This window comes from Salvia miltiorrhiza, chromosome 1 (genome assembly GCF_028751815.1).
Source record: "Salvia miltiorrhiza cultivar Shanhuang (shh) chromosome 1, IMPLAD_Smil_shh, whole genome shotgun sequence".
Taxonomy (NCBI): Eukaryota; Viridiplantae; Streptophyta; class Magnoliopsida; order Lamiales; family Lamiaceae; genus Salvia; species Salvia miltiorrhiza.
Window position 1 is genome coordinate 33081860 of NC_080387.1, and position 27920 is coordinate 33109779.

The window sequence follows — 27920 nt, forward strand, 5'->3', positions numbered from 1 at the left end:
TTTTAAGTATGTCTGCTTCAATTGAGTTTTCAATTATCGAACCAACAATTTCTTCTAAAAATCTCTGGTATGCTTCACTTTCATCAGAATAATTTAATATGTAGTTCGATCACATCAATTTTATAATAGTAACCAAGATGATTTAATCATTGTATTTGAGTTCACCAATTGGCTATTATCCCTACATGAACATTTTTTGATCAAGTCGAGATTGTAAGATTGTTGAACATCTTTTTATGTAATTCGATTCATGTTTATTGAATTCGTACATTATTATTTCTAAGTTTGATGAATCCATGTGCAATTGAAATTAAATTGAATGTTCCCTAAAAAAAGGAAAATTTAAATTCATTGAGTATAAAATATATTTTTAATTAATAAATTATTAATTTATCAATTAATTATTATTTCTCCAAAATAATAAAATTTTACAGTCCCAACAATATTACTTTTTAGAGATTCTATATAGCAACACAAAAATATATTCTCTACATCCCCAAAATATTCTGATACATAAATAGTCCATTTTTATTTATTGACACTATCTCATAACATATTATTCTCAATATATCAATTTATCTATCTATTCTACTATATAGTGGACAATTTGTTTACTCACAATATAATTTAATTATCATTATTTTACTATAATTTAGATAAAATCATTTATTCGCTCCTAATATACTCAACTATTTTATTAAAGGGTTAATTGCTCCTAAATACATCACATTTCCTTGAATTCTACAATTGCACATCACCTTTAAATCCGCCCCAAAATACACCACCTTTATATTTTTTCTTTTTTTGCACATGACTAAAAAATCCTCAAGAAATAAATTAAAGTGTTAATTTATAAATTTAAATATCTTTTTAGCAGCGGAAATATAATAAAATAAAATTCTTATAAAGTTTAAAATCATATATATATATATATAAGTATTTTCGTAAAGAAATAAATTCTCTAATAAATTTTTAGAAAGAACTTGAATTAAAAAAATAAACAAGTCATGACATTAAGAAAATAAAAGGAAACTTTTATTTTAATAAATTTCACACGAATTCGATATAATTTGGAATTTAGAGTTACAATAATCAAAAGTACCACATGAATAATATAATGAGTTTGAAAGAAACATTTTTTATTTTTATTTTTTTTTAAAGAGGTTCAACGAGCCCATTCGACTCTCCACGCGCCTCCAATGTCATTTACCTGAAATATTAAATATGGGATAAGCATACATAGTATACTTAGTGTGGGAACATGCAATTATTGTCCACGTCAATAAAATGGTAACACATATGATCATAACATTCAAAACAACACAGTTTTGTCAATCTGGAAGTCACGTCATTTAAAGTGGTAACACCCTAATCTAATTAAAGTGTTAAATATAAATTTAAATATCTTTTTAGCAGCGGAAATATAATAAAATAAAATTCTTTATAAAAATAAATAAAGAATTTTATTTTATTATATTTTCGCTGCTAAAAAGATATTTAAATTTATAAATTAACACTTTAATTTATTTCTTGAGGAAAAACAGAAAAAATATAAAGGTGATGTATTTTGGGGCAGATTTAAAGGTGATGTGCAATTGTAGAATTCAAGGAAATGTGGTGTATTTAGGGGCGGATTTTAAAAGTGATGTGCAATTGTAGAATTCAAGGAAATGTGGTGTATTTAGGGGCAATTAACCCTTTATTAAAACTAATACCATTCCCTATATGATACTCCTCATGTCCCATTATAAATATTTCATTACTTTTGGGCACGAAAATTAAAAATTGTGTAGAATGTAGATAAAGTGGATTGATAAAATTATTTAAATATTAGGTATAAAGAGAAAATATATTATTAAAACTGAATGAAACATTTGTAATGAGACATCTCATTATGAAAAATAAGATATTTGTAATGGAACAGATAGAGTAATTATTTGGAGATGAACAGAGTATACTAGAAACAACAAAATGAAATGAAATAAAATACCCCCTCCGTCCCAATAAAAGTGGCCACTTTTTTTGGGCACGGAGATTAAGAAGAGGATTGTTATGTTTTAATTGAGTGTGACCCACCAAAATTAGTGAGTAATTTTTAGAAAGTGACCTACAATTGTTGACCAAATTAGTGAGTAATTTTGACATTTTTAGAAAGTGGCCTACAATTGTTGACCAAATTAGTGAGTAATTGTTGACTTAATTAAAGTAAACTTTTGCCATTTTTAGAAAGTAGTCACTCTTAATGGGACACCCAAAAAGAAAATGTGGCCACTTTTATTGGGACGGAGGGAGTAAAATAAGTCTCGGGGCCAATGCCCCCTTCCATAATTCCGTTTGCATATTTCTCAAGACCCCCAAAACAGCCCCCAATGCTGCCCCCCACCCTTCTTTTCCGGCCCATTTAAGTCTATATATATTTAGTATCTCCGCCCCCCGCCCCCTCATTCCCCCTCCCCGATGGAGCCATGGCTCGACGACGATCTCCAGAGCCTCAGCTTCAACTCCACCACCACCACCACCGCCACCGACATCCACCGCTCTACAAGCTCCGGCTCCGACTGGACCGCCCCCTCCTCTCACTTCCCCCCCTCCAAGCTCAACCCCTCCGGCGACCCCCACCTCTCCTCCCTCTCCCTCACCGACCTCCGCTTCCTCCACCGCCTCGGCGCCGGAGACATCGGCTCCGTCTACCTAGCGGAACTGAAGCCGCCCACCTCGAGCCTCTTCGCGGCGAAGGTGATGGATAGGAAGGAGCTGGCGAGCCGCAACAAGGAAGGGCGGGCGAGGACAGAGAAGGAAATTCTGGAAATGTTGGATCACCCGTTTCTGCCCACGCTCTACGCCGCCGTCGACACGCCCAAGTGGTCCTGCCTGCTCACCGAGTTCTGCCCCGGCGGCGATCTCCACGTCCTCCGCCAGCGTCAGCCCTGCAAGCGCTTCCCGGAATCCGCCGTCAGGTGCCTACTTTAACCATTTTCTTCATTTAACCAGCGCACCATTAAATTATTTTTTCCGCCATTCAAAATTACTGTAATTAATTTACTACATGGGTTTGATTTTTATATTTTTATTTCTCACATAATAGAGGAGCACTCGTCTGTGTCGCGCCTGCATGCACTCATCACAAGGATATTGTAGATTAAAAACCACATTCTTCATAACACTCTATTTGTAGAAATCTTAATAATTAGTGTCTCAATTTCGTAATAATAAAACCTATAGTAATTATTTAATTTCCAAATAATCCTTTTCTTTCTCTTTGTGCAAAAAAAAAAAAAACTGACACGAATTCTAGAAACATGGCAATAATTGCGGACTATATATTTTGGTGTGGTAAGCGGAGAATTTCAAATATAGAAATATAGAGGAAATTTAGGGTGGGAAAATGGAAGGGAGTTTTTGAATGTGTCTAGGTTTTGATGGTGAAATAGAAAAGCTAGTGAGAGTGAGGTGTCAGCAGGGAGCGGGCCCCACCCCCTGGTGTTAGTCAGTGGGGCATAGCTAGTTGTGGTGGGGGTGGGCACTACCCTATTGGTCAGTGTCTTCGGTGGGGCCCGGAAAATATAATGGTACAATCCGATACGAAACACGGTAGCGTAGCACTGGCTTCGTTTTTGGAAGGTTAAAAGTGGAAAACTGAAAGTGTTGCGAGATTCACTCTATTCGTTTACTTATGACCGCACGTGCTCGTTTACTTTTTACGGAATATTTGTCCATTTATTATTGCCTCCAAAATTACCGTGATGCCCCACTGTGGATTTTTTTTCTTGTCTTTATACCGTTTAGATCTTTAGATGTAATGCATCTCTAGTAGATTATCGCACTCCTTCCGTCCCACGAAGCATGACTCAGTTTCCTTTTTGATTTGTCTTATGAAATTTGATCTGTTTTTAAAAATGGCAAAAAGTTTACCTTTTATTCACTTTTTCACGTTTTCACCTACCACACTTAACACATAAAATACCAATTTTTTAATTCTCGTGCAGAAAAGAAATGGGTCATGCTTAATGGGACGGATGGAGTACTATTAATTCATAAGATATTATATATCTTTCAAAAAGAAAATAATTTAATTATAATATAAGACGCGATCTTATCGTAAAAAATATACATTTGAATTTAGCAATTCTGTAAAATAATGGAAGTATGTGAATTTTAAACATTGTACTTCCTCCGTCTCATTGTATCTGAGACTTTTTTTTTACACGAAAATTAAGAAAAAGTGTATTTTATTTGTAGGTGAAAAAGTGAAAATGTATTTAAATGGTAAAATCTTTACAAAAAAAAGAAAAGAGTCTCATTTACAGTGAGACGCCTTAAATAAAAAGAGTCTCAGATACAGTGGGACGGAGGAAGTATTTGGTTTGAAAGCTTGTAATAATAAAGGAACATGCCAGCTCAAATTCGTGGCGGTGTGTGTGTGTTGATATCGTTTCTATTATGGTTGACTTACAAAACGTGCAATAAAACACGTGACCCATGAATAAATTATTTGGTATATGCTCTTTTACAGATCCCAAGGCAGCCACTCGGTTAAATTCGATCAATTTTGAGAGATTTTTTTGGAAAAAATTGGAGAAATTGAGTTGTTTGTTCAAGATAATATTTGTGTTCTAGGGTGAAATGATGTACTCCTTATTTATAATAGTAGTATAAGTTTTTCTAGGATTTTGCATATATATTAATAAAATAATAGTAATACTTAAATTAACCTTAATCAATGATAATTTTCCTTCATGAAACAATTATTATTTGATGAAAAATATAAAAAAGAGACATAAATGAAGAGAGTTAATAAGGATAATTTTGGTATTAAATTCCAAAACTACATTTAAAATACAACTAATTAAAAGATTCAAAAAGACTTATATTATGAATAGGAGGGAGTATAATATTAGAATGATCAATGATGAATTGATAGAATTAACACCCCTTGGTTATTAATTTATCTAATAATTTAATGTTTTGCCACATTCAAGCATATGATCCTTAAAATGAGGACCATAAAGGCCTTTGAGATGCAAAGGTTCTAACATTTTGCTGAATTTGTGGGATTCCCATTGGACTATTTTTTAAAAAAAATTGTCATTGTCATACCCCTTAGGAACAGGAAAACTATTATATGGTCCCTACAAAATTGGGTATTTGACAATTATGCCATGTTGATGCTAGTGAAGCTAGGATGATGAGACAATGTGGATGCTCTGGTTCTGTGGTGTGAATGAAATGGCATCAATTTAATTTGTTTGTCCTTATTGGAAATAATGAGGTGTTACAAAAATCTTCATAAGCTCTTGATTTGATATTATATTCGAGCGATATTAGGTAATCGATCATGAATCTATTAATGCCGACTTTGTAGCTAGCCCATTGATTTTTTTCTTGACTTTACAAAAAAAACATCTTGCTCCATGACAAAACATACATTGAATTATTGCATTGGACATGTTATTGTTGATGATCATAATCTCATCATGTGTCTTGTGATAGCATAATTTGATAGGTTTGATGGCAGTAAGTTTCATTGTAAACCTAGCTAGAAATGGTTATCTTCTATCTTATCTTTAAGAAGGTAAGAGAAACTTCACTTTTTAGTTTCCAAAGATCTTTCATTTTTGGTAGTGGAAAAGAGCTAAACCTCATTAAGAAAGCAACAAAAGTAAAACCACAAACAGAGAAAATAAAGCTTTGAATTTTATATGGCGTGGGAGGCCGAGGCCCCCCTCTTAGTTTTTGTTTTTCCTTAGTTGGAGGTGGGGTGTGGGGGTCCTAGACATGCTATAAACTATACTTCTACCGACAGCAAAACACATTGGTCTCTTCTTTTGCATGATTATCACATGATAGAGTTGAATTTCTTTCTTTTTAATGTTGTAATGATATTGTATAATATGTTTAGGGCACCATTTTCTGCAGCATTAAATTTCGACCGTGATCTTGCTTGTTTGTGGTGAGCTTGTGACAACAATTAGTTAGGCCCCTTTCTTTTGGCTATGCTAATTCATCAATAATTCATTGGGTCTCAACCAATCATGTTTCCTACATAGATCATTGGTGTCTCAACTCTTCTTGATTTTATGTGTGTGTGTGTTTTAACTAGGTTCTATGCGTCTGAGGTTGTGGTTGCTTTGGAGTACTTGCACATGATGGGAATCGTGTACCGTGATCTCAAGCCCGAGAACGTGTTGGTCCGATCTGACGGTCATATAATGTTGACCGATTTTGACTTGTCCTTGAGATGCGACGACTCGACCTCGACTCCGGCCCAGGTGATCCCGAGCCAGAGCGTGCCGAGCGCACCGCTGCCGCAGGGCGACTACGCCCTCGACCGGCCGGGGTTCGGCTCGACCTCTTGCATCCTCCCCAGCTGCATTGTCCCCTCCATGTCGTGCTTCCACAACAAGCGCAAACAGAGGAAGAAGGCCGGCCGCCAGGCGGGGCCGGCCTTCGTGGCCGAGCCGATTGACGTTCGGTCAATGTCCTTCGTCGGGACCCACGAGTACCTGGCCCCAGAGATAGTCTCCGGGGAGGGACACGGGAGCGCGGTGGATTGGTGGACCCTAGGGGTGTTCATATTCGAGTTGTTCTATGGGGTGACGCCTTTCCGCGGGATGGACCATGAGATAACCCTAGCGAATATCATGGCACGGGCACTCGAGTTCCCTAAGGAGCCGGGGGTGCCAGCCCCGGCTAAGGACTTGATAGCGCAATTGCTGGCGAAGGATCCGGTGCGGAGGCTCGGGTCGACGATGGGTGCATCGGCGATCAAGCAGCATCCATTTTTCCAAGGAGTGAATTGGGCGCTCTTGAGATGTAATCGTCCACCGTTCGTTCCACCTCCATTCAGTCGAGATCTTTTGTCGGATGAAAGCTGCCCTGATACTCCTGTCGACTACTATTAGTAAATTAGAAAATCTTGGAAAACAAGAGTTTATTAAAACTTATGTAAATAATGTTTAAATCTTCAAATGTAACTGTCATTCTACGTATCACTTCTAATTTTGGCAGTTTACTTTCTATTTTCATTTAGAGCGTGTTCTTTTTTATGGAAATGGGTGGAGTACAATTATTTTTTAACTATTCTTCAATATTTCTTTATATGTTTTATAAAATAAATAATTTTTCTTCAATTAAAATGAAATCATTTTCTATGGAAAGTCTTTTACCTTCTTTTTACTTTAATTGTGGAAAATATTATGATAAACGGTCGGTGTGATAATATTGTATTGAGAGGAATGATTGCTGTGATAAATTGGTGAAATCACCGTTGGTGCGTATACGTACGTTGATAGATAAATTTATCATGAGAAAATGGATAAATAATATTATTCATCTTTGAAGTGAAAATAAGGAAGGAAATTATGGAATGATTGCATCGTGGGTGCGTTTACTTTGAAAGATAAATTTATCATAAGAAAATGAATGAATAATACTCCCTCCGTCCGCCAAAAGTATTCCACTTTGACCGGGCACGGAGTTTAATAAAATGTGTGATGATGTTGATATAGTGGAGAAATGGTCCCACCACTTTATGAGATGTGTGGTTGACATTGAATTTGGGGTGGGTTTTTTGTAAATAAAGAGTGTTTGTAAGGATAAAATATAAAGGTGAATGATGGGACCATGGCTTAAAAAGGAAAGTGGAATATTTTTTGCAGACGCCAAATATAGTAATTGTGGAATACTTTTGGCGGACGGAGGGAGTATTATTTATTCTTAAAGTGAAAATAAGGAAGGAAAATGATGAAGCTTCTCTTTTCTGTAAAATATTAAAAAAGAAAAAAAATATTTAAAAGCATAAATTTTTATTATTATTTATTTTTTCATGATAAATTTATCAATCAAAGTAAATGTATTCCACAAAGAAAATGAGATAATGGACTGTTAAAGTATAGTAGTAGTAAATCTTTTCCATTTTTTGTCTCGTATTTTATACCGAAAATTTAGGACCAAGAAGAAAATATCTTTATTGGTATAATATACTAATATAATTAGGGGAAGGGAAACTTAGTTTCGGGTTGTAGAAAGTGACAAGAATGTGTGATAATCTTGAAGTCGACAACGTGCATGCAAACAATGATGTTGACATTGATTGCATGAGAAGCATACAGCCTAGCTGTCATGTCTTTTTTTTTGTATATATGAATAAATTGAAGTTCCACCATTTTATTTATGAATTTTTAGGAGTGTTTAATTCTATGTATAGGATACATAAAATTGATCAAATTGATAGAATGATTAAATAATTATCAAATTTTTGAATGATAAATAATTATTTAATTAGAGGAATTATGACTAAAAAATACATGAATTTTCATGAAAATTGCACTTTTAATTAAGCCAAAAAAATATATAAAGTTATATTTTAGTTGTAACTTTTACCTGAGTTTGACTTCCGAAAAAATTAGAGCTTAATTGGCAGTTAAAATTAAGTCAAATATATTAGTTTTTGTCTTCTTATACATCTGAGCTTCAAAATACTTATCATCATCAGAAGCTAGACCAACATCAGGTGAATTTCCGATTGCCAACTAAGTTATAATTTCGCCGAAAGTCAAACTAAGATGAAAATTGCAACTAAAATATAAGTTGAGCTGATGAGGAGTAATATATGCGGAGTAGAGGAATGAACTCGGACAGAGAAATCACTAGGGTTAGAGGAATAAACTCCGCCAGAGGAATGCGGCTTAGTCAGAGGAATCACCAAAGACAGAGGAATGATTTATCACGCGAGATGGTCAGCGATAGGAGTGACCGTTTTACTCGGGAAGCGCCAGAGCAGAGGAATCGCCCGTCTACGGGCAAAATTACCGCCATACCCTCGACCATGTGGGGTGCATGACCCCAAAGGCAAAATTACTATTTTACCCTTCGATTGTACTCTATAAATACCCCATGCATTCTTCCTATGTAGGATTACGTGCTTTTCACTAATACAACAGCAAACTTATTCTCTCTCGGCAATTCAACTATTTCTCTCAACTTTTATGCTCAAACACTAGGTAAAACTCGTAATTTAGAATTAGGTGTTGATAAGATACATTATTAGATGTATTCTTTTTTTGGCTTAATTGAAAGTTCAGGTGAAAATTGCAATTTTCACCAAAGTTTGTGTATTTTGGGCCATAAAACCCTCATTGCACGATTAAATTATGAGTCGAATTATTCATCACGAGTTGAATCATGCAAACCAAACGCTTGATTAAGTTAAATTATTTTATCAATCATTCTTTATCGGTCAAACAAAACGCTTATAATTTTCTATATACTTTTTCGGGTGTCCCATTGTACTCAATATATTTATGTTTTGAGTGATCACTATACATTATACACTCTCAGTCCAAAAATAGTCAATTTTTATAATTTTGGGACGTCCACAAAAAAAAATGTTCATTTTCATTTTTGAATTTTTTTTATCACATGGTGGGTCATTGTCTGCACTCACAATACAATTAATTATCATTATTAACACTATTTTTTAAGTGGGTTCCATTCTCCTCTCACAATATACTCAGTTATTTTGAATAAAATCAGTGTCGTCCCCTTCTAGGACTATTTTTTATGGACGGAAGAAATATTAAATAATTATATCGAAAAAGAAAATATGCAAAATACAGATTAAATCTAGTGGGAGGGAAGGATTATGAGTTTATTATCGATACTATGACCTAAAACCTTTTCGATCACAAGACCGTCTTCACCAATTATGCCACTTCAAGAGCACAACTTACGTGTAGTAAATCGTTCCTCATTGCAATAAGTTTCGACTTTTTAAGAATCCTAGTTATGTGCGTGTGCATAATCATTGTCAAAAATTGATTATTTTAAGTGAATGTGGACTTAAAAAAAAAGGCAGGTAACATGATATTGGTGAGGGGTCAATTCTCTGCTGGCATGGTGAGAGTTGTAGAATTCCGAAAGTGAGAATCAAAACGCACCAAGTAAAATTGCAACAGAAAAAAGGGATTGATAAACAGAAAAGGATCCAAGTCCAACTTTTTATTTGCCACAAATTACGCTGCAAAAATTTGTGTAACCTATAGTGCGAAAAGGAAATGATCCCACCACGTGATTTTGTGTATTTGATAGAACAGTTGTAGGGTTGGGATGTTTTATAAATGACATAATCAATGATGCAATTAATTTAATCAGCACAATTTTTTTAGGGGAATTTAATTAGCACAATGATTTACTTGATGTGTAGTATGGATCTACCTCTCCCCATAATAATAGAGTTTAAAAATCACTAAGAGCATCTCCAATGCATGGTGTCTTAGGGGGTGTCTTAGATGGTGGTCCCTACCTAAGACACACCCTTCTCCAATGCATTGGTGCTTAGAGGGTGTCTTAGATTTCCATTTCCACAAAATTCATATTTCTATACTTTTATTTTTAAAATTTCAATTTTATTAAAATTAAAATTAAACATTACAATAATTAAAATAAAATTAAAATAAGATAATAAAATAAAAAATAACAATAATTTCCTAATTTAAATAAGCCCTCGACGCTTGCCCGTCATACCCGTCGTGTCCTTGTTCAAGAGCTTCATATTCATCTCCTCTGTTTCATCTCGTCTTGCATTTTTTTGACCTCGGCGATTTCCCCCGTTTTGAGAGCATGCTCCATCATGCTTTCGGCCACCTTCTCGAGGGCGTCGGAGAACGTCGAACCTCCTCCCGAAGACCCTTCTCCCTTCTTTGCCTTGCCCTTGTCTCGCTTTGCCGTTTTTTGGCATTGGGGCCTCGTCGTGACACTCGGCTCCAAAGAAGTGGTGGTTGCTCCACCATCGGAGCCCTTCGACTTCTTTATGGAGTGGAAATCCCCGGCTTGCGACATGAATCTTTCGCACACGCGAAGCACTTTCCAAGCTTTGATGTAGGAGAATTGCTTCTTGAAACTCGCCTCGAACATCGTCTGGGCTTGTTGGGTGATTTGGTCGTCGCTCATACCGCTCCCCCAATTCTCCTTGCAAGTGTTGTAGAAGCCCTCGAAAAATTTCGTCTCCTTTTGGACACGGGCGAAGTGGGACTTGAGATGTTCCGGCTTTCGCTTCGTTGCTCCCAACTCATTGAGTTGGTTGAACTTCTCCGCGATTGCTCCCAAATATTGGAGCAACCTTTGGGAGGTCCCCAAAATAGGATTGTGGGTTGCCTCCGCCCACAAGATTGCCATGAGCTCGGACTCCTCGCTAGAATATGGAGCGCGGGTGCCCTTGGCTTTCGGCCTCACCGCCTCCGGCTCTTCTTGGATGTTGGCGTTCGCCGCCGGCGTGGGAAGATTTCCCATAGCCAAGACATTGGAGGCTTGCGAAAATGAAGCAAATCCCATCATTGGAAGCCTCGATCCGCCTTGTTGCTCTAATTAACGCTACTCGATTGAAGGCAAAGACTTAGATAACTGACTATATGTAATTCGATCCCTGTTTATTCATATATGGATACTACCTGGTAACTACAACACACCATTTGACAACTCAATAATTTGTTCATCGAAACATTAAAATAAGTTATTTTGAAATAAAATCGACATCATTTACATGTCTAGCAACCAGGATTTGGAAAATGATCCAGAAGATAATTGCAAAAATATTAAGAACAAAATAAACATTTTCCCGTTTGCAAAAATATTTAATCAAACCATCATTTTGACTTTAACTCAAATGAAAATTGGAGTTTGTTATGCATGTGATCTTCATTTCTAAAGTGATAATTATTCCCTTAATTTTTCCGAGTCAATTGAACAATTGATCTCATTAGAGTGACTATTTTATTCTCACTATGTCTACACACAAAAACACAAATACCTAAAACAAAGATTTAGAAATGAAAAAAAAAATGAAAAAAGAGCATATTTCACATAGGAGCAACAAAAATATAAAGAGATCCAAATGGGAAATCGCCAGAAACAAATTATATAAAAATAAAAAATATGTATTGAATAAATCTACATCCTAACACCAACAAAATGAGATGAGAAGAGCCTGGAATAATAAAACCATAAAAGAGATATAAAACTCAAAACAAAGAACACTATATTTAGTCCTCAACTTGTTCGGATACAAAATTCCAGTGCCAAAAACATAAAAGAAAACTTCTCTACTAACATAAATTGAAGAGAATGTGGCGAATACTTGCTTGATATACGACTGCATTTGCAAATTCTAGTCAAACAGACCGAAGCCCATGTCCTGAAACAAATAAAGAAAGACAACTCAGGTCAGATAAACAATATGGTTATCATATGAGAAGAAATGCATTTAGACTTATATCTGGTTTCAAGGCACAAGGAAACCGAATATATACATCCATAATAATACACTTACATCGTCAGACTCTTCTTTCTCTTCAACTTTCTCTTCTTTCTTCGCCTCAGCAGCAGCAGGTGCAGCACCACCTCCTGCGCCACTGGGAGAAGCAGAAACAGCAACCGCACCACCACCGGCTGGTACTGAAGCCAATTTTTCCCTCCCGGCAGCAATCAACTCAGTAATATCCTTTCCAGCAACTTGAGACAACAGCAACTCAATTCTTTCCTCGTCACAATCAGCCCCAACTGAAAAAAAAACCCAAGAAACTAAATCATGAGCAGAAGTGACTCAAATACTTCATTAGCAGGTACTGATTGACATAACATTATTCACAGTCATAGCACTCATATACCATAACAAAAAATTTAGATAACTTCATCTGCTAGTAATCACTAGATAGTTTATACTATCTGGATAAAAGATTTGAGCTTGTAACTCTTCACTTATACCAGCTAGCAAATTCATTATTAGACTAACATTATGTATTCCACGCCATTCTAAATAGATACAAAGATCAAAGAAACAACAGAAGTAACTTTTCACACCTCACCAAGATCTAAACTCGTATGAATATCAAAATTGAAAATCAATATTATTAATAAAACAAAATATGCAAGAAAGCAACATGCAATTCTGTTGAAGCGCATCAACCTAACCAATAGAAAGATTAAATTTAGATAAAATTTTGCACAACTGAAACAAGAACGACGCAATCACCACTAATATATATTCACTCAAAAATATATTAGTATTAAATAGATAATGAAGCGCGAACTCAAACAAAAAATAATACAGCATTTAGATCTAATTCCAAAACGCGAATAACGAAAGATAAAACAATAAGACAATTGGCAGTAGCGAAGCAACGAACCTGAGCTCAAAATGCCCTTTACATCCTCGGCGGAGGGACTGGCGTTCCCACCCAGAACCGCCAACAAGTAAGCCGCGACAACCTTCATGTCTTATTTAAAATCCAAAAATAAAAAATAAAAAATCACAAAACAGTTATAAACAATAGAAAATCAGAATTAAATTTCCTCGAGAAACAGAAATGCTACAACGAATAGTAATTATAATAAGAAATAGATGAACGCATCCATATTCACCTGAGAAGTTAAACAGAGACAAATGCACCACTGAAGATCAAAGCTGCTGCTAGGTTTACAGAGGGGAAATCGCGACTTCGTCAATTCGGCTATTTATCCTGATTGAAGATTTAGTTCTTATAGTTAGGGTTTAGGCGGTCCAGGCCGGTATGCGATTGGGCTTTTCTATTTGGGCCGAACTAATCGGCAGTTATGCGATTGGGCTTTTCTATTTAGGTTATTAATTAAAAAATAAAAATAGAAATTAGATTTAGAAATAGAAATTGACAGTTTCAGTCACTTTTCCTCAGTCTTCACCTCTCCGGCCGGTCGCCGCCATCCTGCCCCGTCTCCATCTACATCTCCGTCGCAACAGAAGGCTGCCAGCTTTCCGAGTGCCAATGTCCAACAACAACAATAGGTAAAACTAATTTTCTGAAAAGCGGGTATTTCGGATCCGAGTCGGATATTAGTAAACCTTATCACTAATGTCGGGTCGGGTATCTCTTGTAACTTTTATTGAATGACAAATATACCCTTCCGATTCATTTGTATCCAAATTCCCGTCGTTCAATTCTAGTTTTGCATGAATTTTGTCCGATTTCTACAGTTGAGAAGCAAATTGCTGAAGCAAAATTTGCGTAATTCCGGAAAATTTTTCCAAGAGTATTTTGCTGCAGAAGTTTGATCGAGGAGGTTTTGCGGGATTAATAATCCGGTGGTGATTTTTTCCGTCCTCGCCGGCGCGCCAGTAATTTATATTTTCCGGTTAGTATTGCAACTAATGTTGTACAGTTTTCTGTAGTGATTGGTGTGTTTTTTGATCGGTTTTTGTGCTGGTGTTGATCCAAGTGAGTCTTGTTTTGTCAGAAGCATTTCGTCGAGCAGCTTGTGTTCTATAGCAAGCTCCCGCCATGGATGGTAAGTTAGCATTTTTCTCTCTTTTTAATTCCTTTTTTCGGTTTAAATGAAGTTGATGAATTTAGGTAACTGGTTTATGATGTTTAGAAGGTGGAAAAAGTTGAGAAAATATAGTTAACTGGACCAATTTGATTGGGAAAATTCGTTGAATCATTGTTGCGTTTGATGTGTGTTGGCGTAGTTGATTCGAAGCCTGGCATGGAGGAAACTATACTGGTGGGTGATGATCTGATGATGGGGCCGCCTTCACCGGTGATTCCACCGGAGATAGCATCACATGTGCTCGAGGGAGTTAATCTCTGTGATGGGATTTTGCGAAATTTGTTCCTATGTAAACTTTTCTTTACACTTTCTCACGGTTGATCTTAAGTTTCCCAACTCTAACCAACGCTCTTTGATTTTGATTGGTTGTGTGTCGTAGGTCTGCAAATTAATGACATTGAGCCGTTCTGTCAAGATGAGATTGCATTGTATAAGCAATGTGCTGAGAGGAGGGTGGGTTTTGGTACTGATTAATGAACTGTTATGCTTGATCTTTTTTTTTTTTTCTTTTTCTTTTGTAGAGCTTCTTGACCTAATATTTTTTGAGAGAAACTCCACTTTTGTAGGATAAGGAACTTAGGCAGAGGCTGCAAGATAGTGAGCGGAAATTAGGGATGTCTATGCCTTTGAATCTAGCAAACGAAAGATCTAGTCAGCTGGAGGCAGAAGCAACTCAATTGGAGAGGTGCGGCATACTTTCACCAGCTTAATTCTTGAAAATTTGGAAGTCTATTGCAAGACCAATTAATGCATTCTTCCCCTATAAGATTTTCTTCATTGTGAGCTGAGTATGGGGAACAAGAACTTGCACGTATTTTTGTATATAGATACTAAGTCTTGGGATATTAGTTGTTTGTATGAAACATACCTTTTTGCTAATTCATGAGGCACATTTGAGCTTGTTTTTCTCTTTTTTCTGGTAATGCTGAGCCGGGCAAGTAATGTCATATAAAAGTGGGGAAAGGGTAACGTTATATTTGTACTGACTCGCCTTTGCAGATCCTCTTGGTCTAGCAGTAGTGAGTCTTTGAAACACCAGCATATCAACATATACGCTTACTAGTTTGGTAGATTGTCCAAAGACCATGCTATATTTTATTGATTCATACATTCTTCCCTTGTATTCATAGACGCTTGATTTTGGCAAGTGGAGTCGAAGGCATGGAAGGGTTTAGGCAAAGATGGAGTCTACACGGTCGCCTTACTGATACAAAGTAAGGCCTTCTGGTCCTGAACCTTCACGGATCAAAATGAACGTAGTTGATATCTGCTATCCAATTAACAATTCTATCTCAAGTTTAATTGCCACTGCTAACATTTTTTATGTACGTTGTTGTCATGTAGGAAGCGGCTGGAAGCCCTGAAGCTAGGGATGGATAGTAGAAAGAAAGATGAACCCGTTGGAGACTCGAGTGCGAAGAAGAAGAGATGGTTCTTCTGGTGAATACGGCCCTCATATTTGCTAATGTGATTTTCACCTAAACGATTGTGGAATTATTCATCAACAGCTAAATCGAGTCTTCTTTCATACATTTTGTTGTATAAGAGCATCCGCAATGGGGTTACATGATAGCTTACATGATAGCTTACATGATAATGGGGGGACCACATAGTGTAAAGATGCTGCAGTGGGGTTACATGATAGCTTACATGATAGAATTAGTTTCCATTTTTATGCTTTTTACTTAAATTTAATTGCTCAAATTTAAATAACACCTGTGACTAATAATTAAAATTTCATTCAAATAAAAAACCTAAAAATTACATTAAAAAAAAAAATTAAAAACATAATTTAAATTACATAAATTAAACTCCTAGTCTAGATAAAGCCACGACGCTTGAGCATTTCTTGTACCATGTGCTCGTGGGCCATCTTCTGTACATCGCTCATATGCGATGTATCAATACTGAGGAGTTGCATGTCGAGCTCCCGCTCCTTGAGCTCGTTCTTTTTGGCATATTCGGCCGTGATATTTTTCAAGTTCTGATCGGACCGATCCAACCGCTCTTTGTACTCCGATGACTGCTCGGAGCTTGCCGCCGCCTTCCCCTTCCCCTTCGCTTTCGCCGCCCTTGCCGCCGCCTTCGCCGCCTTGTTCCCAATCGGCCGGGCAGACGAGATCTCCTCGCCTGACGCCGAGGTGGTGAAGGCGCCCTCCTCTGTCGTCTTTGTCCTCTTGGAGGAATGCACGTCTCCCTCGAGGTACATCGACTTGAACTTGTGGTTGTTCCGGAGAATTTTCCACGCATTCCAGTAGTTGAAGGAGGCGTTATTTGCGCTCCGACTTTTGAAAAGAGTTTGGGCCTTGTCCCGGAGCATATCGTCAGAATGGCCGGACGGCCACTTGCTGCGCGCCTCCACCCAAATACTTTCCCACAACCGCACCTCTTGGGCCACTCGGGTCCAGTGGCCTTGAATCTGACGAACTTTGAGGTGGGCGCCGATGAGAGGGTTGACACGGGCGACGATTCTCTTCCAGTACTCGAACCCCTTTTGATTTGTCCCACGGATGGCGTCGTTTGTCTCCTCCATCCAAATTTGGACGATGATGTCCGTCTCCTCAGTGGTGTAGGTATGACGGATAGTCTTACCTCCGTCATCCTCCGCCCCCTCCTCCTCCGCCACCGACGCCGGCCTGTCATGTCGGATCTTGTGGGCGACTTCTTTCCTTCGGCTGCCTTTCTTCGGTTTGGCAGCACTATGGGCCGAAGGCATCTCCTCGCCGGCCTGAGGAGCATCCCCCAAGTTACATCCCGATAAATCGGGATGATATTCGTCGGATAGATCGGGACACCAATTTAGATCGTAGAAATTTGGGTTGTTTGGATCCATGGGGTGTAGAGAGAGGAAGAAATGAAGAAGATGAAGAAGAAGAAGTGAGAGGGCGTAGGGAAAAAAATGAGGAAGAAGAAGAATAAATAGAAGAAAAGAAAGGAAAAAAAAAAAAAAAAAAATTTTTGAACGGTCAAATATACACGCAAACCGAGGAATAAGATTTTTTTTTTTTTAAATAGGCGCGTGCATTGCACGCGCCTTACACTCTCGAGAAATTGGGCTACACGATAGAACGTGTAGCCCTCGTGTAACCTTCGTCTGCAACGGTTACACGATAGAGCTTTTACACGATAGGGCTATCGTGTAAGCTCTATCGTGTAACCGTTATTGATGCTCTAATACTATATCAAGTGAGAGTATTCAATCTCAATCTCAGGATAGCAGTTAGCAGTGCTTTCATAAAGAAAATCAGTTTAGAATAATTACAAGTAAAAGTGGCTCGACTATAACTTGTGATCTTCGTATGACGTGTTAAAATATTACTCTTTGTATTTTCAAATATTCCTGTATGAAAGCAAATTGTTGAAATTTCAAAGTGATTTTACACTCATTGTTGAAGCTGACTACAAAAATATGCAGCGTTAGATACGCCTATATTCATCACCACAGTCGCCGATGATTTTCATGAGATCTTTGCCTTTCTGCGTGACTTGTAGTATGCTACTAACATCCTCATCATCAAGAACAAGTGAGAAGATAGCATTGTTATCTTTGATGTGCTCGGCCAGACCAAGCCTAACTCCGACCATAGATCCTGCTACGGCCGCCTGATCCAGAATGTATCTCACGGCCACCGTTGAAATCGAAACCCCGTGCTTTGTCGCCACTCTTTTCAAGGTCTGCAGCAAACCTTGGAAGAGACCCCATCCTCCCCAAGCATCAACCATCTGCATAATTTAATTAGGAGACGTTTAGTTTTATAATTGATAAGATACATCACTAAAGATTAGTACTCATTGTTAAAATTTCTCCAATTCCACACCATTTCAATAGAATATAAATATAGTAAAATTAAATCAAATGATAAGAACAAACGATTCCTTAGACTGCAAGAACAATAACACCATCTTAGAAAATAATTTATTGAATGTGATTATTATTAGATTAGATAAAGAAAATTAAAACTGTAATGTAGGGCTTTGCCCAAAAAGGGAGCCCTTCCAGAAATTCTCGACGGCCAAAGTCAAGCAATGGCCGAAGAGGGGGTTTGGAAATAGTTTTCAACCAGCAATAGACGCGCCTCGGTTAGAACCTCACTAGCTGCGTCATTGCCCCAAGCGCAAAGATGCTTTTCTCCTACTGCTTACCCACCCTTTTATACAACAAACTACACTTCATTTTTCAATCTACTAACCGATGTGGGATAATAATATGTAGTATTGCCATTATTCATGCAAACCAATCACTTGGGGCTGACTTACCCGTTTGTATTTCTGCAGTGAGGGAGTATTCAGTGGAGGGCCGGCGAAAGGGATCGTTAAATTGGTGTCGAGGAACTTCTCCGATAGTAGTCCACCCATCACCGTGCCATACCTATTCGATGAATTTGCAATTGAGAAAACAAAGTTGATAAAATCAAGCACTGTAGATAAGCTTGTGTGTGAGAGAGAAAGAGAAAGAGACGTTATAAGCTTTACTCCAGTGAGCTGACAGAGCTCGGCCATCTTCTGTTGAGGACGCATGTCAACAATCGAATGCTGTACCTGAAGAAAGGAACACAAGGAATTATTAAAGCATACCAAGACTTGCAACGGAGATCCGAGACAAAGAAGAAAAATCCTCTTACTTGGTTGCTCACAACGGGGATCTCGTTTTCCAGGATCTTTTCAAGCCTCACCGTATCAAAGTTGGTCAAAGCAACCGTCTTTATCTTACCTGCACTGCACACCAATTGCTGAAGTAACCAACCTAATCAAGCAATGGCGGCTCCCATAACGGTAAATGTAATCATCAGATGAATAAGTGCAGACGAACCTTCTTCCTTCAAGTCCGTGAGGTGTTTAAGAGCATCGAGGTAACCAAGATTAGAATAGTCCCACCTAGTTCAGACAGAAACGAACGAGTTCAATATAGAAAAATAGTCTATGATCTGAGACCTAACTGAACAAACCAAGAAATTGATAAGCAAATCACCAGTGAAACTGAAGCATGTCAAGAGAGGCAACATCCATTCTCTTTCGTGAAACGTTAATGCTCTCCCGAACAAAGCTACTAGTCATCTTCACCGGTGGAGGCACCCATTTAGTAAGGCTGCATTGCAGAAGAAAAAATCCATTCCACAGTTTATGAATCTGTGTAATCTTCCTTTCAATACCAAAATAGTTGTTACTTACCCCCTAACATTTTCAAGGTACTCTGGCGGGCGCTCTCTACGTACTCTATTTATGAAAATACCATAAAGATCCTCTGCAGGTCCATCTGTTAACCAACGAATGTTGAGTAAGAAACACGAAACAACGTACATAACAACCCCCTATTTAAGCCATAATCCTATTTAAAGACCATATTTCATCCATTAACTAGAAGCTATCAAACAATGTGAGATGAAGTGGTGCAAAATCATAGCTAGGAGACATGGTTTACATATATCAGCCAAATCAAAAGTGTTGAGTCCAGCATCAGCGTACTGGAGCATGGCCTCGACAGCATTGTCTCTATCGATTCTACCCCAACCGCCACTCGTCTGCCATGTCCCGTTGACTACTCTGCAGATGTCCAAGGAATCTTTCCCATTCTTGACCTCAATTCTCTTCTTATCATCGGTTAACAAGCACACAAATGGCCTTGATACCACTTTTCTAGTTGTGATTGATCTACCATACTTAGCCCTTTTCTTGATTGAATTGGATGAGAGCAGATTCCATGGCCATGAGTTGCTCACAGTTACAGCCATTGGCAGGTTGAAAACCAAAATTCCAAAGGCTAAGAGTTATTATATCCTATACATTTTATGTCACTGCTTAGCACAGTATTTCTATATTTGAAATGACATTTTTGCCCTCGGCTACAAATTTATTGTGCGCCTAAATATTTATGGCTCTTATCCTTCTTTCTTTTTTCCTTTCATATTTTATTTAGTATTGTGATTTAAAATGTTGATTTTCAACCACTCGTAGAAAAATATTCTAAAATTTGCAATCCACTTTTGAGGTCTCGTAAACTTTCCATCCAATAAAAATATAAATTAAAAGCAGAGGAATAAATATCTAAATTTCTCTCTTCTGAGAGGGGCAGAAATGTAAATTACGTACAGTGGTCAGCCATGTCGAAGGTGGAGAGGCCGGCGTCGGCGTAGCGAAGCATCGCCTCGACGGCGTCGTCGCGGTCGATTCTGCCCCATCCGCCGCTGGTCTGCCACATGCCGTTGAGCACCCTGCATATCTCGAGCGAGTCGTTCCCGTTCTTCACCACCGTTTTCCTCTTCTCCGCCACCTCGACCACCGCCTCGCAACACCGCACAACTCCGTGGCTCGCTCTCCTCGGCCACCGGAATCCGACAGAAGGCCGGGAATTATACGAATTTGACATTAACTGGTGCACCGACATCGCGGCGGTCGCCATAGCTCGCGGCGCAGCTGGTGGTGTCGATTTTGGATAATTTTGACAGTTAATGTTGGTTAAATTTGGGGGTTCAAGTCAAGTAGATAAGGCATATTTCGGCCATTTATTTTTTGTTTTTGTTTTTTTGTTTCTTTTCCTTCAATTTTGGGAAAATATTATAGCAGCTGTTAGTCATCAATTCATTATCGTGCGATATTTTTATTTTCATTATTATTATAGGGTTTTTGGTGTTTTTGTTAAATAGAGTAGCAATTTTTATGGTGTGCAGACTATGATGACTATAAAATGAGATACTTCTTGTTTTATCGGGTTATTTAATTAGTTAATTTTACGATTGAAGATGTGAAGTTAATGGCCATACTGTGGAATAGATTAGAAGTAGACGTATTTGACATTTAGCTTCTGAAATTATATACTCCTTCGATCCCAATATAAGTAATATTCATTAATATAAAACTTATCGTGATTTTAGTTTGGCAAATAGAGCTATTCCGAAGTCGGAACTCACGACACGAGTTGTGATTACAAGTAACAATAGACATTTTAGCTCTGATTAGATGTAGAATATAAATGTACATTTTTTAGAAATGAATTAAAGGGTAATTCTATTCATAGTCCCAATTTTACTCTTTATAGCCTTTTACTTAAAATAATAAAAAAAAATTACTATTTTATTCTTTGCCCATGACCCTTAAATTAAAAACCCCTATAATCACAACCTTCGAAAAATATAATTTTTGGGGATTGATTGCTCATGATAATGGAACTACAAAGAATCGATCACTTCTCTTGTTGAGCGGTAACATTGAGCGCAACAGGATAAGAGAATGGCCTCGAGCTAAGGGAGTAATTGTTTTAAATTAAATTAGCTCGAAATTAATTTTGTCATCGAAGGAATACCGAAATTTATAAGATCTGATTAAGCATATGTGATGTTGTCCTGAAACTATGCACGATAATTTCTTTCACAACTTTGAATATGTTGTAATTAGTTGGATTAGACGGTAGACAAACACACTAGCTCAAAATTTAGCATATTTTAACTTTGAATCTTCATGTGCTAGTTTTTTTCAATTAAGAAAGGAAATGATGAGGTTTGAACCACAAATTACACTATTAATATAAAGAATTATTAGTGTTTAAATACATAAACTTTAGAAATATTTCGATTGTTTTTACGAACTTTGAAACTTATAAAAAATATACGAATTTTGACTTATTTTGATTTTCCCCATAAATTTTGGAAATTGTCAAAAAATATACGAATTTTAACTCATACTATTATTTTTTTCCCACGTATGATATATACTGTTATAAAAAAATTGTCTAAATAATTTTTTTTTTATAGTTAACAATAAATATCGATTCTCTTGAGATTAGACATTGAAAATTTTCTCAATCACATGATCGTGTGACGAATATTTCACGTCATTAATTGGATCGGAAAATGTTAATTAGAATTATACAAATGCTAATTAGAATTATAAAATTTAAGTCAAAATTGAATCTAAAATGACGTCGACATGACACAGCTCTAATCAAAACAACGTTGTTTTGATTACGAAATACTATATATATATATAATCATGTCACCCATGAATAATTGTTATCTATCATTAATTAAATTAACAAGCTAGTTAGTTAAAAGATAACGAGAGATAATGAGTGTATGATTACCTATCGTTCAATTGTATAATTATAATTATAATTTTTTGAGCCAATTTAATGACATGAAATATTCATCACATAATCATGTGATTGAGAAACTTTTCAATAATGTTTAATCTCAAGTAAAGTGATATTTATTGTTAATTACAAAATAATTATTTGGATCATTTTCTATAACAATATATTTCGCGTAAAAAATAAAATAAGTCAAAATTCGTGTATTTTTTTGATAATTCTCAAAATTTGTAGAAAGAAATAAAATGAGTTAAAATTTGTATATTTTAAAATATTTTTTAAAGGTAAAAAAAATAAAATAAACTTAAAGATGGTGTATCTAGGGTGTGTCACGCTAATATAAAAAGTGAGAATTGACCTCCTTAGCCAAAGTAAGATAGTTTATGACTTATATAGCCAACTATATAAAAGCATGACTTTAGGGGTCAAAAGCCATTGAAAAGACAAAATAACCCTTACTAATCCAAGAATAAAAATAAAAGAAAAACGAAATTAAAACAAAACCCAACAACAACATGTTCTCTCTCTCTCTCTCTTCGAAGGTGAAGCTTTCTTCCTCACAAATGAAGCTCTCTTCCTCACCCAACACATGAAGCTTTCGTCGCAGGTTAAGGATTCACCGTATAAGTAATTAATGTGATAGTAAATGCAAATGTAGGGTATGTTGGTGAAGAAATGCATGAATATTGGGGTTCTTCTTCATCTTTTTTTTTTTTCCTGTCGACGAAATACCCATGAAAACTCTGAAAAAAATTAGCGATTTTTTATATGAAAAAGCTTGGGTCGAACGAAATTCTTTGGGCATTCTGATTGTATTTAGGTATGTATGTTAAATTCATAGCAAACGTATCAATTATATGTTTTATTTTCTGATTTTGGTGAGAAAATTACAGTACACTGTAGCATCTGCTTAAATGGCACAGTTAAGACTATATTGATATCAAAATCAAGATTTATTGTTTTGTAATGATAAAATTTAATTTTTTCACGTCCAATACCACATTAAGTATTATTTTTTTTTTGAAATAGAAATTTTATTAGAAAGGAAAAAAAGAAAGACAAGAGTCAAAACAAAAGCAGTCTTAAACATCCGCGAGAAACCACGGGTAAACGAAAACAAACACCCAAACTATGAGAAAATATTTAGAGATTCATCCTCATCCAAAGAGTCGTCGTCGTCCAACATATCTCCCCATCTTTTAGAAACCACCGCCGACATAGCTCGGGCAGCGTCGGAAGAAGAATGAATCACAAAATTTTGTAGAATCGCACCTCCATCCTGAGCATGTTGGACTTTATTCAAGAACTCCACTGGCACAATATGTGCTCCTGCGCCCTGCAAAACGGCACCATCCGCACGACTCTTACTCATATCCATACCATTCTTGATTATACGCCGGAGCCGGTGCTTTATAGAGGAATCGGAAACCCTCCCCTTCTTGGTAGAACCCTTTGGACGCCCACGGCCGCGAGGTATGGGAGAATCCTCCATCATCGCCTTTCCTGGCATCACCACCAAAGCTAGATCCGATTGCGGGACCTGAAGCATAGTCTCCGCAGAGGAAGACGACCCAAGTTGGGCCTCAGGGAGGACCTGATGCAGAATCACCGCAGAAGAGGGAGACCTGGGTCGGGCATCAAGAACAGGCTGCCCACCAGAACCCGTCGGAAATGGTTCCCGAGGTGAAAGGGACGCCGAGGGGTGAGGATCCTCAAACGGCCCCTTAGGCAAAGGCTGCGTGTCATGTCGCTCTGGAGTATCCGCTTCCTCTTCAACCGAAAATTCCCCCTCCTCAACATCGAGACCAGCAAATTGATTTTTTCCCGTGGCCAGAGACTCCTGCTGCTCTTTAGGCTTCCAGTTACTAACTTTAGCAGGAGGCTTGAAAGTATTCAACACCTGTTTGCTGACTTCCTTCGCTGGCATATTGGCATCCTTGTTCGTCCCCTGATTATTGCCTTCCTTAGTTGGAGCCTGCTTGGAATCATTACCATCGGCATTGATTTTAAGCCGCTTGCATTCATCGAGAACGTGGCCTGTTATTTTGCATAGAGAGCAGTAGCGAGGCAAATGTTCATAGACAAATTCCACATAAAAGGAAGTAATATCGCAATCAATTGTCATAGAGTCAATTAAAGGAAGAGACAAATCAATCTCAACAAGCAATCGAGCAAAACTTCCCACTTCCCGATTCGCCGAAGCGCCATCCAATTTGATAGGAAATCCTAACGTACGTCCCATGGCCGCAAAAACCTCTGGGTGCCAATATTCAGCGGGCATATTATATATGCGAACCCAAACTTGACTGAGGGAAGAAATATCCTTATGAGGATCAAAGTTGCGAGTCCATTCACGCAATCGAAGTGAGCCAGAAGAAAGATCCCAAACCGTTTTGGCCTTGGCTATGTCTTTGTCTTGTTTCGCTCCGAACTTCAGCGTGAAAGATCCACATTAAGTATGAAAAATATAAAATAAATGCTTAATTGGAAGGACACAATTGGGAGCTATGAATATATTCTTAACTACACAGTTGTGTTGACAATGACACAGTTAACATAAATAGCCATGCACAATTGAGCTCAAATGTGTACTTAGAAACACAGTTGTATCCACACGCCACAGTTTTAAAACATCAACCGTGTACAAAGTCAATCAATTGTGTACATATTGTGCACAATTGATCTTGGCTGTGTACAATTTGCTTCTCTACGTACAATCGTACACAATTGATTAGGTTCATACACAGTTGACATACTATATATGAATTAGCTTAATTATCATTTGTATAATAATGGCGACGGCGTATAACCGGCCGTGTAGCTTTGATTTTGTGTTTTGGCAGTTAGGCGACGACGTCTCACCGGCCTTCTGCCATTGTCTTGTTACTTTTCTGGAGGGAAGAGCCGGGATTGTTTGGGGACGATGGTTAGACCGGAGTTTCGGAAACTTTCCCTTCCGCTCTTCCCTTTCTTTTCTTTTTGCTCTAGACGGGTACTCTTTTTTCTTTCCATGGTTTTTCCCACTGGATTTTCCGTGAAAAAATTTTAATGAGGCTCGGCCCTTAGTCTGCTCTTCTGTACTTTCAAGGGTGGTTTTAGGTTTTTTCTTTTCTTTTTAATAAAAATGCATTTTAATAAATAATCATTTGTATAATAATCTAATTAATTAATTAATTAATTAATTATTGAATTTATTAATATATTTATACAGTTGTAAAATTAAATGTTGTGCACAGTTGACATACTCCCTCCGTCCCAATATTGTTGGCCTCATTCTTTTCGGCACGGAGAAAAATGATGATTATGTTTTAATTAAGTGTAATCAACCAAAGTTAAAGAGTTAATTAATTGTGCTCCATATTCATCTTCTCCGTGCATCTGTTCCATATTCAGGCCGGCGCCGGCAGCTCCGGCGCCGGAGATGGCGTCGCCGGCGGTCAACATGCAAATCAATAATTCTCTCCATCAAACCAAAAAATCAATTCAAAATCAGAGAAATTAATAAAACTAAAATGCAGAAAACCCTCGCACACACTAACACGAACAACACAATGCCGCACCGCCCTTGACCACCGCTTCCAGCTCCGGCCGCCGTTCACCGGATCTGCCCGCAGCTGTCGGTCACTTCCCGTCCCCAGCAACACAGCAATTGCAGCAGCACAATCTCAGGGAACAAGTGTGCGGCGGCGTTGTCGCTTCCATTAAACCCCCAAATAGCCACCTGAAAGCCCTAGGCCCCAAATCACCGCTGCTGTGCAATTGAAAGTGAGAAAGAGAGGGAAGGACATGGGGGCGGTCGTGGTCTTGAGGCGGCGGCGGATCTACCGCGAGGATGAAGGAGGCCGACGAAAGGGACGCGGCGGCGTGCGTCCTGTTCTTGCAACAGAGATGGCGAACGGGAAAGAGGAGCGAGAGAGAGAGAGGGGTCTAGAGAGAGAGAGAGAGAGAGAGACGTAAAGAGATGGGAAATGGAGGCGGCAGACGCCGGCCCTGTCGGGCGGCACCACCGTCAACGGCGGCGATATAGTGCCGAGAGAGAGAGAACAATGTGTGCGTGAGTGTGTGTGTTGGTGTGTGTTTTTATTTAAAGAAGATTTAAGTTTAATTAAAAATTTGAATTAAATTACTCAATTAAACTTAATAAATACTATAAACATTTCTATTTTTAGAAAGTAGCCAAGAATAGTGGGACAAACTAAAAAGGAAATGTGACCAACAATATTGGAACAGAGGGAGCATTATTTATGAATTAAAATCTTAATTATTTTTTATTAAAAATTAATTAATATTTAATTATTTTAATTTAGCTAGTTAATTAAATTAATCATTAAGCATTTTAGTTAATTTTTCATTAATTAACTTACATATTTATTTATTATTATTAAAATATTTATTTTGTGCACAGTTGACTATAATACGTACACAATTGATTCTATTTGTACACGTTGATCAAAATCAACCGTGTAAATATTGTGCATTGTTGAACTATATACACAGTTGACATATTATTTATAAATTAGTTTAATTATTTCTTATTAAAAATTAATTAATATTTAATTTTATTAATTTAGCTAGTTAATTAAATTACTGATGAGAATAAGGCTTGTATTAAAGGAAAAGTAAAATAGTACAAAACATCCCAGAAAGCGCAAAAGAGAGCAAACAAAAGACCGAGCCTCATTAAAACCTTCTAAGAAGAAGAGACCTTAGAAGGAAAAAGAGAACTCGTGAAAGACTCACATCCGGTTCAGGAGCGGGAAGAGACAACTTCAGGAGTTCCGGCCTAACCATCACCCCTAAGAAGCTCGGCTCAAGAAAACCGGAAGAAGAAGAACCAAGAAAGAAAACAGGAGACCAACAATTTTTTAATTAAATTACTAATTAAGCATATTATTTAATTTTTTATTAATTAAGTTACATATTTATTTATTACTATTATAATATTTATTTTGTGCACAGTTGACTATAATACATACACAGTTGATTCTATTTGTACACGGTTGAACAAAATCAACCGTGTAAATATTGTGCACAATTGAACAATATGAACAGTTGACATAATATTATGAATTAAAATCTTAATTATTTCTTATTAAAAATTAATGAATATTTAATTTTGTTAATGTTGAGAAAAGAAAGATATATTTAAACCCTTATGTTTTGATGATACCAAAACCACCCAAAGGCACACTCTTAGTTCTTTTAATAGCTAGACGGATCAAGAAAGTTGAAATAAATGAAGACATCATCTCGACTGAAGAAGTGTTCGACAAAAAGGCTCCACACGAGTCTAGAACATGCGGAAGATGCAGACTCAACTAAAAGCTCCTAACTGAAGGAAACTGCATCAAGAATGACCACATGAATAACTTCTAAGACACGCCGCAGTTAATGAAGAAGTCAGAAGCATTGACTTTAGAAGAATGTCCTCTTTAGTACCTGAGCAAGAATAAAGAAGTTATCTCCAACGGTAGGATTTGAA

General features: G+C 37.3%; 5 protein-coding genes and 1 non-coding gene across 9 annotated transcripts; 2 read left to right on the plus strand and 4 right to left on the minus strand.

The window, feature by feature from the left end:
* Nucleotides 1-2326: 2326 nt before the first annotated feature.
* LOC131020954 (serine/threonine-protein kinase D6PKL2-like) lies at nucleotides 2327-7029 on the plus strand. The gene is made up of 2 exons (XM_057950009.1): nucleotides 2327-2957; nucleotides 6101-7029. Exons 1-2 carry the CDS (start codon nucleotides 2458-2460, stop codon nucleotides 6900-6902), a joined length of 1302 nt encoding a protein of 433 aa, XP_057805992.1. The 5' UTR covers nucleotides 2327-2457; the 3' UTR covers nucleotides 6903-7029.
* Nucleotides 7030-10554: 3525 nt separating this feature from the next.
* Nucleotides 10555-11331, minus strand: LOC131006623 (uncharacterized). Its single transcript, XM_057933802.1, has one exon. The coding sequence runs from the start codon at nucleotides 11329-11331 to the stop codon at nucleotides 10555-10557; it is 777 nt and encodes a 258-aa protein (XP_057789785.1).
* Nucleotides 11332-12011: 680 nt separating this feature from the next.
* On the minus strand, nucleotides 12012-13628 carry LOC131020995 (60S acidic ribosomal protein P2A-like). Its single transcript, XM_057950067.1, has 4 exons — nucleotides 13417-13628; nucleotides 13182-13271; nucleotides 12326-12555; nucleotides 12012-12190 (listed from the first exon to the last, which is right to left on the minus strand). Exons 2-4 carry the CDS (start codon nucleotides 13267-13269, stop codon nucleotides 12164-12166), a joined length of 345 nt encoding a protein of 114 aa, XP_057806050.1. The 5' UTR covers nucleotides 13270-13271; nucleotides 13417-13628; the 3' UTR covers nucleotides 12012-12163.
* A 43-nt stretch (nucleotides 13629-13671) lies between these two features.
* LOC131020971 (uncharacterized) lies at nucleotides 13672-17744 on the plus strand. 4 transcript variants are annotated; one of them, XM_057950041.1, is made up of 9 exons: nucleotides 13672-13816; nucleotides 14006-14163; nucleotides 14248-14316; nucleotides 14498-14647; nucleotides 14738-14811; nucleotides 14925-15043; nucleotides 15489-15572; nucleotides 15703-15903; nucleotides 17537-17744. In XM_057950041.1, the coding sequence occupies exons 3-8, from the start codon at nucleotides 14310-14312 to the stop codon at nucleotides 15800-15802; spliced, it is 534 nt and encodes a 177-aa protein (XP_057806024.1). In that variant the 5' UTR covers nucleotides 13672-13816; nucleotides 14006-14163; nucleotides 14248-14309; the 3' UTR covers nucleotides 15803-15903; nucleotides 17537-17744. The 4 variants fall into 4 exon arrangements, with proteins under 4 accessions (XP_057806024.1, XP_057806032.1, XP_057806015.1 ...); XM_057950049.1 differs by having other exon boundaries at nucleotides 14266-14316; XM_057950032.1 differs by having other exon boundaries at nucleotides 14269-14316.
* Nucleotides 17664-20711, minus strand: LOC131020961 (flagellar radial spoke protein 5). The gene is given in 9 exon segments (XM_057950020.1): nucleotides 17664-18081; nucleotides 18616-18727; nucleotides 18818-18897; nucleotides 18981-19069; nucleotides 19169-19233; nucleotides 19328-19444; nucleotides 19528-19612; nucleotides 20446-20530; nucleotides 20532-20711. Coding segments are annotated over 9 exon segments (981 nt in total). The 5' UTR covers nucleotides 20574-20711; the 3' UTR covers nucleotides 17664-17775.
* LOC131007449 (U4 spliceosomal RNA) lies at nucleotides 18330-18481 on the minus strand. The gene has a single exon (XR_009096148.1). It is a non-coding gene; the product is annotated as a U4 spliceosomal RNA (small nuclear RNA).
* Nucleotides 20712-27920: the final 7209 nt, after the last annotated feature.

Excerpts from the sequence above, each read along its gene's own strand:
- LOC131020954 (XM_057950009.1), top strand. The coding sequence starts at position 2,458 with ATGGAGCCATGGCTCGACGACGATCTCCAGAGCCTCAGCTTCAACTCC. Across the intron at positions 2,958-6,100 it reads TTCCCGGAATCCGCCGTCAG|GTTCTATGCGTCTGAGGTTG; the intron begins GTGCCTACTTTA and ends TGTTTTAACTAG.
- LOC131006623 (XM_057933802.1), bottom strand. The coding sequence starts at position 11,331 with ATGGGATTTGCTTCATTTTCGCAAGCCTCCAATGTCTTGGCTATGGGA.
- LOC131020995 (XM_057950067.1), bottom strand. The coding sequence starts at position 13,269 with ATGAAGGTTGTCGCGGCTTACTTGTTGGCGGTTCTGGGTGGGAACGCC. Across the intron at positions 12,556-13,181 it reads AAAGGGCATTTTGAGCTCAG|TTGGGGCTGATTGTGACGAG; the intron begins GTTCGTTGCTTC and ends TTTTTTTTTCAG. Across the intron at positions 12,191-12,325 it reads AGAAAGAAGAGTCTGACGAT|GACATGGGCTTCGGTCTGTT; the intron begins GTAAGTGTATTA and ends TATTTGTTTCAG.
- LOC131020971 (XM_057950041.1), top strand. Across the intron at positions 14,812-14,924 it reads AGCAATGTGCTGAGAGGAGG|GATAAGGAACTTAGGCAGAG; the intron begins GTGGGTTTTGGT and ends CCACTTTTGTAG. Across the intron at positions 15,044-15,488 it reads GAAGCAACTCAATTGGAGAG|ACGCTTGATTTTGGCAAGTG; the intron begins GTGCGGCATACT and ends TTGTATTCATAG.